At 50.7% G+C, this 12603-nt stretch overlaps 1 protein-coding gene across 1 annotated transcript; it reads right to left on the minus strand.

Annotated features, from left to right (window-relative positions):
- Positions 1–8628: 8628 nt before the first annotated feature.
- GPR84 (G protein-coupled receptor 84) lies at positions 8629–10675 on the minus strand. The gene is made up of 2 exons (XM_077168007.1): positions 10598–10675; positions 8629–10061 (listed from the first exon to the last, which is right to left on the minus strand). The coding sequence occupies exon 2, from the start codon at positions 10051–10053 to the stop codon at positions 8872–8874; it is 1182 nt and encodes a 393-aa protein (XP_077024122.1). The 5' UTR covers positions 10054–10061; positions 10598–10675; the 3' UTR covers positions 8629–8871.
- Positions 10676–12603: the final 1928 nt, after the last annotated feature.

Here is a 12603-nt window from a genome sequence, read left to right on the forward strand (position 1 = left end):
CTTCCTGCACCTCCCACTCCTGCTCTAAAACGGCGCTGAGCGGGTTATTTATCGGAGCCAGTGCTGCTCCAGAAGGTCAGGACGGTGGTGTAAATAACCTCTTCTCGCCATTTCCCCGTCCCTCCAGAGTCTGCTCCCCTCCCCCTCCTCCACCTTTATTCGCACAAATGAATGTGGCTGAGCTGGCGTAGAGCCTGGCCCTGCATCTTAATGGGGCGGTGAGCTCACAAGATGGATTTAGCTGGGGGTTTTATGGTTGCCGCGGCGACAGGAGAATGCTTCGGTTTTCTTTCCCCCTTCCTCTGTAGGATTTTAAGGAGGCGGGAGTGTGGGGAGCCCTCCTCTCCAGTGCAATTCTAAGGGTCTCCTCAGTCACCTCTACTACTCCTAAGATGGACCTGCAATTCCAGGATTAAGCAAAGGAGACCGCATTGAAACACCAGATAGGGAAAGATGAGAGTAAGGTAATGGGAGTGGGGAGAACCTCTCCAGCAACAGGGACATGAAACAGAGTTGTCCAGTCTTGCCTGCTCCTCTATGAGAACCTGGCAATAAAGCTCACCAACTGCAGGGCCCCTGAGCCTGGCATCCCCCTCAGCAGATAGAAAAAAAGAGAAATGCTTGGGTATACCACCCTGGCAGTCCTGCATTGAAAGCTGGAGTACAGGGGCCTCGATGAGGGTCGGGTATCTTTGTCTTTGCTGTCTGAGCTGGGGAGAAGCAGTGCATAGCCTTTCTATCCTAATCATGCTACTCAACATCCAGCATTGACTCTGGGTGGGTGGGGGAGGCCTCAGTGTCAGTAGGAGTTGAGGAATGGTAATCAGTGATGGTGTGGAGAGTGGAGTTCTAGCCAGTCTCCAAACCTGGAATTCTCTGAGCTTCGGTTTTCCTAGCCTGGCATGGTTTGAACTCCCCCTGCCTTCTGTTTCCCACTAGGAATGGAACTCTTTGGCCAGAAATGAGCAAACTCCACCATCTGACTAAAGCAGAGACAGGGGAGCAGGGTCTGATTATCTCCCTTCCTTGATCCTTTCTGTCAGATCCTTTCTGTCTTTCTATTTTGAGCTTTTCTCCCTTCCCCAAGGGACCCTGGGAGGCCCCTCCTTCCTCTTTCCTCCTTCTCCCCCCTTTGGCTGGGGAAAGTGACTGCAGCCTGAACAGTGCCAGACACCTGCCTGCCAGATGTGGCAATTCTCCAATCTCCCCCTCCCCACCACAAATGTCTATCCTTTCCCTACCCCACTGAGCTCAGGCAGAGGGATCCCCCCTACAGGGTGATTTAGTGTTGCAGGCTCTCTTCTTCAACTGTCCCCCTCCATCACCTCCCCTTTCCCTGGTGCCCATGCCCCCTCTTTTCCCACCATGCCCTGCTACTGCCTTTCTGGTACAGCCTCCTTCCACCCTCAGCCCTGGGGTGCTGGACTGTGTAAGCCCCAGCATCTGGCATACGGAGTGAACGGGGGCCTCTTTCTCACCCATGGGAGAGTACATCAACAGGGCTGAAGACAGTGGCAGCCAGAGCTGATGTCATGCTAACTGGGGGAGTGGGGAGGAGACCTGCACTCAGACTGTTGGCAGAGGAGAAAGGTCTCTGAGAGCTTCCCAGGTATGAGAGAGAGCCCAGAAATGTGGCTGCCTGGTGGGCATCATGTCTGCATTTCTCTAGCCAGGTCTCCAGACCTTGCCTCTGGATTTGTGTTTCAATATGATTCAGTGACTGCCCATCAGCTCCTCTCAGAATGACCCAAATTACACAAAGGGAACCCTAAATCCTTACCCTTTAGTATTTGCCCTTCTGCATTTTCATCTTTCTTCCCTTAGTTGTACCCTCTCTGGTCATCTCCTGGCCCAAGACTTCTGGCCTCCTCTCCCGGCATCATATCCCAATATGATCCCAGACCTCCCACCAAAGCAGGGACTCGCTGGGAGCCTTATTCCTCCTTGCAGCTTGACTCCCTGTGGTCCTTCTGAGCCAGGACAAAGGGCTCTGAGGTAGGAATGAGGGGAAGGATGACTGGATCAAAGAGTTTCAGAGACAGGACAGATGGAGACGCCAAGGAAGTGGGGGAGGGGAGGGATAGGAAAATGAAAGGAGAAACATAAGAGAGAAAAAGTGACAAGACAGAGGCAGAGGCTGAGTGTTAACAGAAAGTAAGAATGACAAACTGGGAGAGTAAGAGAAACTGACAGACAGCAAGGCTGGGAGAAAAAGAAGCCAAAGATGGAGACAGGAGTCACAGTAAGAGAATGCCGCTGGGGAGGGGCCAGGCAAGGGGCAGACTGGTTCTCTGGGGCTTGCTGTTGTTGATAGGCCATAAATCATGTGTGTGTGTGTGTGTGTGTGTGTGTGTGTGTGTGACTGGGGGGAATTTGCATGTGAATGGGGTCTTGTGGGGATAGGGATGATGCCCACAACATTCTCCCATTTCCTTCAATAACCTCCTTCCTTGAGGTACCTACCCCCACTCTCCCCATCTCCTAGCATTCCTGATGCTCCAGGGGTCATTCCCAAGGTATTTCCAAATCTTCTAGGGAATCCTGGCTTTCTCACTTGGAATGCCAGCCTGCTGGAATGTGCAGTCAGGATCCATGGAATCAAGAGGCCCTCTTCCCCCATGGCCCACCCCCCAGGCCTGCCCACCAGCTGCTCTGGTCTGTCTTCTCCTCCCACTCTCCTTGTATCTCCCCCTTCTCCACACTGACCCCTCCCCCATCCTCTGACCCCCAGCCTGCCTGGGGCCCAGGTTGGGGAGGGGAGACAAAGACAGGATTTATCGCTGGGTTAGAGAAGCAGCCAGAGCCCAGGGCTGAGAGCAATGGCTGACCTCGCTGGGATGGGAGTGAGCGCTGGGCTGGAGGCTGGGAGGCTGGGAAGCTGGGAGGCTGGGTTCCAGAGGCAAATGGTCACGACCACCAACTCTTCCCACTCTGGCCTCGTTCTTTTCCTTGTCCCAGAAGACCTAGGACACAGAGAAGATCATGACTCCAAGGTGATTTTAGGTCCCTGAAGGGAAACTAGCTTAGAGGAGAAGGGTGAGATTGATGTCTTCCAGTGTTTCTCTTAAAAGAATGCTACTCTTTGAGAATTCAAGAACCAGGGGGCGCTCTGGCACCAATTGTTCCCAGGACTAGGAAGGAATCCTTGGTCTAGCAGTGCAACAGATGAGATGAAGAGGGACTTCTCTCCAATTAGAGAGGGACTTCCCAAGAACAGACCCTGACTGCCAATAGGGAAGGAGATAAGGGTGATTATGAATCCTGAAAGATGGGAGACACAGTCTCATTAGGAAGCAAAGAAAGAAATGGAATTCTCCAAGCATTCTAGTTCTAGCCACTTTGAGAAGGATCCCTAACTCGCTCTTGAAAGGTGAGAGGGAGCAGTCAGGTCTGCCTTTACAGTAAATAGACTATTGGCCTGAAATTGTCTCTAGTCAGCAGACAAGGTTTGTGCTCAAGGAGAGAGAATGATATGATCCAGGAGTTTCCGAGAAACTAGACCATATATCTCTCAGTAGATTGCTCCTGCAGCTTCCCCAGCTGTCCTTGGAGGCCCACCAGCCCCTGCAGAACTCCAGTGTATCCGAGACCTCCACAAAACCCAACCCAAAGCTCCCATACCCATTCCAACCCCTGGCACACAACATCCTGCTTCCACCTCTCCCTCTCCCTACTCTCCTGGGAAAAGGCTGCCAGGGTTCTCTTCAAGAGAAAAGGGTAGAAGGAAGAGCAAGTGAGGCAACTGTGAGCTCCCAGCATACCAGGTTCTCCCCACAATCCCACTAACCAGTTCTAGCATGGGGCTAGTGAAGAAGAGCTTTTTGTGATTTCCTCTCAAACTCTTCCACAAGCTGAAACCATTCCCTCAATTTCTAATGGAAAGCTGAAAACTGGAAATTTTAGTGGGAAGGGATCATGGATTGGGAGAATTGGGAGAGGACAAAAGAACTGGGGGGCTGAACTGGGTAAGGAAGCAATAGGAAAAGGGAGAGGAAAGCATGTTTTTTTTCCTCACTCACCCCTCCCCCCAATTGAGGAGACAGATTTACAGCTTTGGTTTGGGGGTGGGGGGTGAGCATAAGGAAGACAGATCTGCAGTTCTGCCCTCTGAGTGTCTGGGTACTTAGCTTTAACTCCCCCATTAGCATCAATCCCCATCTTGCTGCCCATCCATCTTCTGACATCAGCTCCTTCCCCTCTCTGTAGTCCAGGCTTTCTGACCCTAAGTGGCTCTTAAAGGGCCAGTCTAGACCTTTCCCTCCCTCCTGCTTCCCACTATAGGCAGCACAGTCTGGGGTGTGTGTGTGTGTGTGTGTGTGTGTGTGTGTGTGTGTGTGTGTGCGCGCCCTGTAGCCATCCCTGCTAAGGCTACAGTGGAGGGAAAGCATGTTCGAGTGGGAGTTGGGGGAAGGGGACCCTACTCCAACTCTCTCTCCTGTCCTTAGACCTTTCTTATATCACAGACTTTCTTTGTTAACCACCCCCTCCCCTTCCATCTTTGTCCAATACCTACCCAGCCCCAGAACAAACCCTCCGAGTGGGCTGGGGATCGTGGACACATGGCTCCTAGAGCTGAGACCTGGAGACTGTATGCTGGATCCACGGGGCAGAATCCTTCTCCCTCCCTCATTTCCTGGAGGCCCAGGGCAAGGGGTGTCAAGGACTACTGGCTGCTTTTAATTCTCAGCTAGCAGTGGGGGTAGACAATTTGGGGATGAGACTCCTAAGAGATGGCCTATGACCAACATTCCTAGCCTCCTCTCCCAGAGACTTAGGCTGTGGTCTCTGCGCATGTATGCATGTGTGTGTGTGTGGTGGGGGAGGTGGGGGATTTCAAATTTTCCTTTTCCTGTGTGTGTGCATGTGTGTGACAGGCCAGAGAAACCTGTCACTGAATTTCCTGGCTCCTCGTCCCTGCTCCTCAGCAACTAAGCTTATGGAGGGCAGAGGGGAAACTGGCTTCTCCCCCTTTTGTTCTATCCTCCACAGAAATGCTGTAATGGTACCGAGGGAAGGATGCCAGGATGCTTGGAAAGTTCCTCCCCCATCTACCTTCAATCCTTTCTGCTGCAAAGGCTGTGAATTCCTCTGAGGGGCTTACGCCCTTCCAGATATCTGAAACCCACTCCCCATCTCTCTCAATGCTTCCTTCTCTGGCTCAGTATGAGAGTTAATGGGTGGGGGCCCTGTGAAAGTGGCCACACTAAAAATAGGAGCTCCCAGCACACCCCCAATGGCCCCTTATTTATCACCCTCCAAACCTCACTCTCAAAGAAGCATAAATATCCCTAATTCCTGAAGGCCAGCCCAGAACTCATAAATTTAACTGGAGAGGTGGGCAAAGGGGAGGAGTGAGGTGTAGCAAATGGGGAGTCAAATGCAGCCTTGACATAGCAGAACGTCTCCTGAGGGAGGCACCTGACTTGTCCCCATGTACAGTCCAATGGTTTTTTTAAAGAAGAGTAGGAATTGTTTCTCTCAATATTTCCTCCTTTTCCACTGCACTCTCCCACTGCCCCTCCCCCCCCCAAAAAACCCCCCACAAAACTAACCTTCGTTGTGGTCTTCCCCATTAGTTCTCTATCTTTTTATCACCGTCTTTTCTTTGCTATTACCTTCCAGTTCTCCTTTCCTACTCTCTCTCCTTCACCTCCCTTTTGCACCTCTCTCCATGTCTTTGCTTCTCTAAGCCTCACCTTTTTCACAGTCTGATGAGGAAATTTCCATCTTTTATTGTCTGAATAGTAGGGTTTGAAATGAAAAGGTCTCCCTTCAGGGCCAGGATAGCCCAGCTTCAAGTCCATTTGCCCTCAAACCTTCGCTTTCTCTTTACCGTTAATCTCTCTTTTGTTCTCCTCAGACCCCCCAGCCCTTTAGCCCTCTCTTTCTCTTCTCAATCTTCCATTTCTCCTCAACTCTCCCCTTTCTTTCACCCTATCTGCCTCCTCAGTTTCTCTTTAGCTCTCCAGTTCAGTCTGCTCTCTTCCTCTTCAGTCTTCTTTCCCTGCTATACCTCCCTCCATCTCCAGATTCCTCCGCCCATATTTACCCTCATCGGACCCCATCTTCTGCTTCTGTCTCCCCTTAATCCCCCATTTTCCCCTGCTGGTAGATGAAAGAGGAGTCGGGCACTAGAGAAACAGGTAGAGGAAGCATTATTCCTTGAGGGGAGGGAGAGAAAAAGGGGTGAAAGGAGGAAAGAGGGAAAGGGTAGCGGCGGCAAGGGGAGGGGCAGCCTCACTCCCCAGCTGCGCCTCGCCCCTCCCCGCAGCCCCTGAGCCATAAATCAGGGCCACGGCGGTTCGGCCAATGGGAGAGTGTCTCGTAAATCGCCCTGTCAAGCTTAGCCAATGAAAAGCGGCGTTAAATCAAGTCCTGTCAACGTTTGGCCAATGGAAGACCCTGGGCTGACCATAAATCTGCCCGTAAGAGACAGCGAAAGAGAGAGAGTGTGCAAGCGAGCAAGAGCAGCCCGGGCGGGGGACTTGGGAGGAGGCGAGAAGAGAGCAGGGGGAGGGAGAGACCGAGCTGAACAGAAAAAGGAGATAACAGAGGTAACAGAGATGAAGACAGCCTACAGGAGAGACGGACAGATGGAGAGAGACAAAGAGAGGCCGTGAGAGATAACGTCAGAAAGTCACCGATAGAACTCCGGCTCCGGAGAAGACTGACAGAGATAGAGAGAAAAGAGAGACAGACACTGACTCATACTCATGAACATACAGGGTCCCCAAACGCACACACTTCCCTGAGACACGAGTGAGCTCTGCACCATGAGGGACCCCTCGTGCCTGGACACATACATGCCATGCACCTCAGGAGCGAGCAAGCCTGAAGAGATTATCTTGTTTTTCTTCTGTCTCACTCATTCAATCCTTATTAAAAATAGGGGCAGGGGAGGGTTGGTGTGGTCGGTGGATGGCGAGAGAGGAAGGGGTTGCTTTCCTGTTAAGGTCTCAGACTCCAGGGTTTTCCTTCTCTGTCCCCTGGGTCATTTTTTTCCAGAGGCTAATACTTGGGAAGTCCCTCCTGAAGTCTAACCTCAATCTCCATTGCTGCTCCTCTCTCCTTGCCAAAGCTTTCGAATTGCCTTCAAGGAATATGAAAAGTGAACGCTTTTACAACCCTCAGAGAATTGCCAACTTTTAGATTCTTAGACGTTCCAAGCTGGAAGGACTTTTAGGGATCATCTGGCCACTCGATTCTAGTTTTAGAAAAGCAGCTGTCTTGTACTTGTTAGACATGTAAGTGGACACTGAAGTTAGACTTGGTTCAAATCATGCTCATGCCACTTACTAGCCATTCTGCCTTGGACAAATTACTTAACCTATTTGCACTTCCATTTTCTCATTAGTTAGAAAGGGATTATAATAGTTATCTCATAGCATTTTTGTAAGGATTACATGAAATAATGTATTTATGTGATTTAGAACAGCACTGAGCACATGGTAAGAGTGCAACCCTGCCCCTGCTCCCCCCACCCTTTGTATAGATTATAAAACTTGAGGCTCAGCGTGGTCCAGTGAGCCTTGCCTGGAACCCTGGTCTCTTCACTACTAGGCTGATGTTCTTCATTGGTCCTGCTGTTCATCCCACCTGGCTGGGCCCCTCCCTCACTTGTTGGAATTTGACTTGGCTTAGGCCGCTATATTTTTGTGGACGGAGGATACTCAGGAACGTATGTTCCAGATTAGGAGGCAGGGTTCCTGGGTCCTGGAATTGTGTTGAATATGAGGTAATCAATCTGTCCACCCAGACTGTGGCTCTTTCTGTTGTTGTCTGGGAGGGAACAGTGTGCAGCCAGTGTTCAGGACAGCATGACTCACCCTCCATCCCGGTACCAGCACAGCGCCCATCGTCTCCTGCATCTCCACCTCCGGCACCCCCAGCACCAAGTAGACAATAAATATCTCGTGAATAATAAAATGGCTCATTCTTCACTTTTCCTCCTAAGCTTTGGGGGGAAAGGAGGGGATAGATCCTTGGGTTTCCACCCCTGCCGGTCAGAGGATCTCAATCAAAAAGCAAGAGAAGAAATACAGGGAACCAGCGTCACCTGGTGGCAGGTGCTTTAAGGATGCACATGCGCACGCACACAGGTATCTCTAGCAAGGTCTACCCCAGCCTGGCCCCTGAGCCCTCTGAAGCAGAGTCTCTGTTTTGCTTTCACAAGCCAGGAATAACCAAAACAAGTCTAGGGGGAAGTGAGGGCCCGGACCAGGCCAATCAGCCTCAACCTGTGGGACCCTGCTAGGGCAGCCGGAGTGCCTGCCTGTTGTTACCCCAGGTAAGCTCTTCCACTGCCACAAAGAAAGGAGACCTCATCCATAACCATTTCTTTTGGACAGGGCAGGAGCCAGGGTGCTGCCCCTGCTGGAGTGGACATTACAGCTGGGTTACAAAACTTTGAGCGGAATCAACGTGACCATGGGAAAGAGGATCCTGGCAGCAAAGTGGTTATGGGCGAAGGCCATTTTGGGGGGAAGTAAATAAAAAGGCAGGCTAATCTTCTCAGACTAGCTCACATGTTTTATACTTGGAAACTCCTCAGCTTAAACTCTGTCCTTGGTCAGTGCTTCCTGCCTGTACTCTGACTGAACCCTCAGTTACTATGTTCCAGCTCCAAACCAACCCTGGCCTCTTTCCTTCTTCCCCAGAGACCACACCTGAGCGTTGAAAGCATAGAATTCATTTATTAATAATGATCCTTGAGCAGTCAAGGGTTGAAACACTGATCAAAGGTTGGACTTTTGGGGGCATGGGTTAGCTGTGAAGATGCCCATAAGGTGTACTTTCACCTACGTCCATGCCAAATGGCCACTTGGAGACAAATCCAGACAGTCCTGGATTCTGGTGACTATGGCTACAGTTCTAATGGAGTCTGCGGAAACGCTGGGGTCCTCGTCTTAGGAGAGAGCCATATGCTTGGCGGAACTGGCGGTTCATGGCTGCATAGAGTACAGGGTTGATGCAACCATTAAGCCAAGTGAGGTTGGCAGCCAGCATGTGGACAACCCGGGGAGCCCGGACTTGGGCGTCCAGGATATTGAGAAGCAAGAAGGGGATGTAGCTCAGAGCAAAGCAGAGAAACACAGCAAAACACATCCGAGTCACTTTCCCAAACTCTGATGGGGAGTCCTGGGCTTTTTGAGCTCCTTTGGTTGGCCTGGCCTTGGCAAGTACCTGGGGAGAACTTTTCGGCTTTGCTACCTTGCTGTGGCCATGACCCTCCACTTCTGATGAGTCTCCCTCCAGGGTCTGGGTGGTGGCAGCACTGACTGGCTCAGATGAAATCCCCTCGCTGGGCCCTCCTGATGCCAGCCCACTGTCCAGTTCTCGGAAATGTCCGGGCATGGTTTCATCTGTCCCAGCCACATGGTTGGAGCGGACACTTGCTTTGTGCAGCTTGTACTGGTCCAGTGCCTGTGCTGCTTGCTTTACCTGGCGGTGGATGAGGCAATAGAAGATGCCGACACTGCTGAGCCCAAGAATAAAGTAGATGCCCATAAGGATGGTGGTGTAGGGCCGGCCTCGGATACGGTCAAAGCTGCAGGTGCAGACTGCAGGCACCAATATATAGATAGGCCAGAGTGGGGCAAAGCTGGCCACGCCCACCAGCCAGGTGCCTGCAAGCGCCATCACCACTCCCTTGGAACTGAAAACTCGGGGGAAAAGTTTAGGATGGGCTATGAGGAGGTAGCGTCCCAGCGCAATGAGGCAAAGGGTGAGGATGGAGACCGAATTGGAAGCAAAGAGGAGGAGCCCAAAGACCCTGCAGAAGGTGGCGCCAGTGCGCCAGTGCAGGTGGAGGTAGGTGTCCACAGAGAATGGCTGGAGCAGGGTGCAGTAGAGCAGATCGGCCAGGGAGAGGTTGGCGATGAGCAGATTGAAACGGGTACGGAGCTTGGGCTCGATGGCCAAGGCCAGCAGGGTGAGTACATTGCCCACCGTGCCTGTCACAGCCACCACCACCCCCCAGCTAACTGCAACGTAACGATAGCCCAGCACAGACTCATGGTAGCAGGAGAAGTTGGCCTTGGAGGTGTTCCACATGACGAATGCTGAAGAGGCAGGGGTGGAAATGAGGGAGTCAGAACCCGGACTGGAACTTAAATCTCTTGAACAGCTCCCGCCCCCTGGATAACTGAACTACTCTTGGAGTTCACCTTAGTTCTCCAGCCTTCTGAGTCATTTGCAGGCCCCTTCATCCCAAGATCCCCAACCCTCTTTTTACTCTCTCTTAGTCCTCTCTCATTCTCAAAGATTTTGCCAAGTTCTTATGTAAATAATTTTTAGTCTCTGTCCCATCTTTGACCCCCGGCCCCGGCCCTACGCCCAAACTCCAGACCCCTTCCATATCCATCCAGATACTCTCAGTAGGACCAGACCACCCAGGAGTCCCTTTTCTGTATTCAGGATGTTGCTAGGGTCCCCTCTGACCCTTTCCACTGTACATAAATGCAGGCTTCAACTTTTTTTTCTGTTTGCCACCTGGGAGATGTGGAAACAAAGAAACTAAAAGCACATTCACCATAAAAAAGTATGCACCTGAGTCTCCCAGCTTTCCACTCTCTCTAATGGAAGAAGTCCAACTCACCCAAAGAGTGGCCTTTTCTGGAGGGCAGTCAGGCTTCAATTAGGTGGTATCCTACTCTCATGTCTCCTATTATACCACACTGAAAAAATGAGAAACTCCCCAGTTGCTCAACTCAGCCACTTCCTCTCTCACCTCCGGTCCTCCTCATTTTAGCTTTGGCTAGTGAAATTTGGGCACCTTTGTTGAAATTTTCCCTGCTGCTCACCCCAGAGCTCCTTCCCGTCTCCTTCCTGAGACCCAAACTCTGTTTCCTTCCTCTCTTTGCATGGCAGGGCCCTATAGGATCATTGCTGAGAATTGTGGGGACATGGACACAGATAATAAGAACATCTGAGTCACTTCTGAAGGGACAAAGGGACAAGACCAAGTTTCAGTAGCAACTCTAGACACCCCAGAAGCCTTGAATTTGTTTGTGGGGAGCACTGCCTTCCCTTGCTCCAGGTTTAAATCAGAGGGTCCCATGTGACACCCTAGCACATCTGGGAAAAGAAGTCTGATGAAGACAGGTGGGAAATGAGGGCCTCAGAATTCTGGCTTCTCTTCTCACAGGGACTCAAACTCTTAGTCAATCATTCACTCATCTGTTCACTCAACCAACATATTTTGAGTACCTACTGTGCACCAGACCCTGAACTAGATGTGGAATGCAAGGACATACAGCGTAGTAGGGGAGACAGAGATGTAAATACGGAAATACACAATTAGTTCCCTAAAGCAGGGGTTGGCAAACTTTGACCTGTGGGCTGAACCTGGCTTGTCATCTGTTTTTGTATGGTCCATAAGCTAAGACTGCTTCTTCCATTTTTAAATGACTACATAAGTACCTACATAATATCCTCAGTTTTACTTCATGGATAGCACAGCCTAAAATATTTACTATTTAGCTCTTTAAGAAAAAGTTTTCCAGCCCTTGCTTTAAAGTATAGCACGGACTTAGAGAAAAGAAAGGGCGAGATACTAAGGAGGAAATCAGGGAAGAGCTCTCAGAGATATGTCTGAGCTGAGTTTGGATGATGGATGGGGAAATTTGGGGGAGGAGATAAGCAGAAGAAAAGCATTTGAAACAAGAGAGAATGGCATGCACAGCAGCACAGAGGTTTGGGAAAGTTTGATATCCTGGGAAGAAGGTAGAGGTGACACAAAAGGTATCAGGCAAGGAGCAGGAGAGAAGAACCTGGAGACGGGGGCAAAAGTGGGATCAAGGTGGGTTTTGTGTTAGGGAGTTGAGAATTTATCCTGTAGGGTGGGGATGTTTGCGCACAGATAGCTGTTTTGAGTGGGGAGTGAAGGCATGCAGGCCAGAAGTAAAAGGAACTTGTAAAGAGGCACCAGTTCAGACCAGACATAGGAAGGGCCTGAGTTAGGGCCAGGGCCAACTGTGCAGTTGTACTGGATCCCATATTTAGAAGGGCCCTGTGCTTGGTTTAATGTTCTGCTGTCACTGTCTTGAAATTCTTAATAATTTTTGAGTGACGGACTCTGCATTTTCATTTTGCACTGAGTCCCACAAATCATGTACCCAGGCCTGGATAGGGCAGTGGTCCTGGGATGGAAAACAATGCTCAGGACTCATACGTTGTAGACGTCAAATAGGACTTATTTAGTGGCTCACAGGATGAAGGGTTAAGAAGAGGCAAGAGCTAGGGATGACTGCTAGTTTTCCAGGTGGATGGTGGTACTTTTAATTAGGGTAGGGAATGTGGGAGGAGGGGCAGGTTTAGAGAAAGGGGTAATAATGAATTCAGATTTAAATCAGCAGGATTGTTTGCAGTTTCTCTGGCATATGCCAGTATCCCAGCTCCTATCCCTCTCTCTACCTCTGTGTGACCCAGACCTGCTTTTCTCCACCAACTCTCCTATAGGATCTCTCTTGCCCATCATCTTTCTTTTCTTTTTTTGCATGGGCAGGCATGGGGAATCGAACCCAAGTGTCCAACATGGCAGGTGAGAACTCTGCCTGCTGAGTCACCGTGGCCTGCCTGCCCCTCATCCTTCTTGATCTCCTG

The sequence above is a fragment of the Tamandua tetradactyla genome, chromosome 7 (assembly GCF_023851605.1).
Source record: "Tamandua tetradactyla isolate mTamTet1 chromosome 7, mTamTet1.pri, whole genome shotgun sequence".
In the NCBI taxonomy this organism is placed as follows: domain Eukaryota; kingdom Metazoa; phylum Chordata; class Mammalia; order Pilosa; family Myrmecophagidae; genus Tamandua; species Tamandua tetradactyla.

Excerpts from the sequence above, each read along its gene's own strand:
- GPR84 (XM_077168007.1), bottom strand. The coding sequence starts at position 10,053 with ATGTGGAACACCTCCAAGGCCAACTTCTCCTGCTACCATGAGTCTGTG.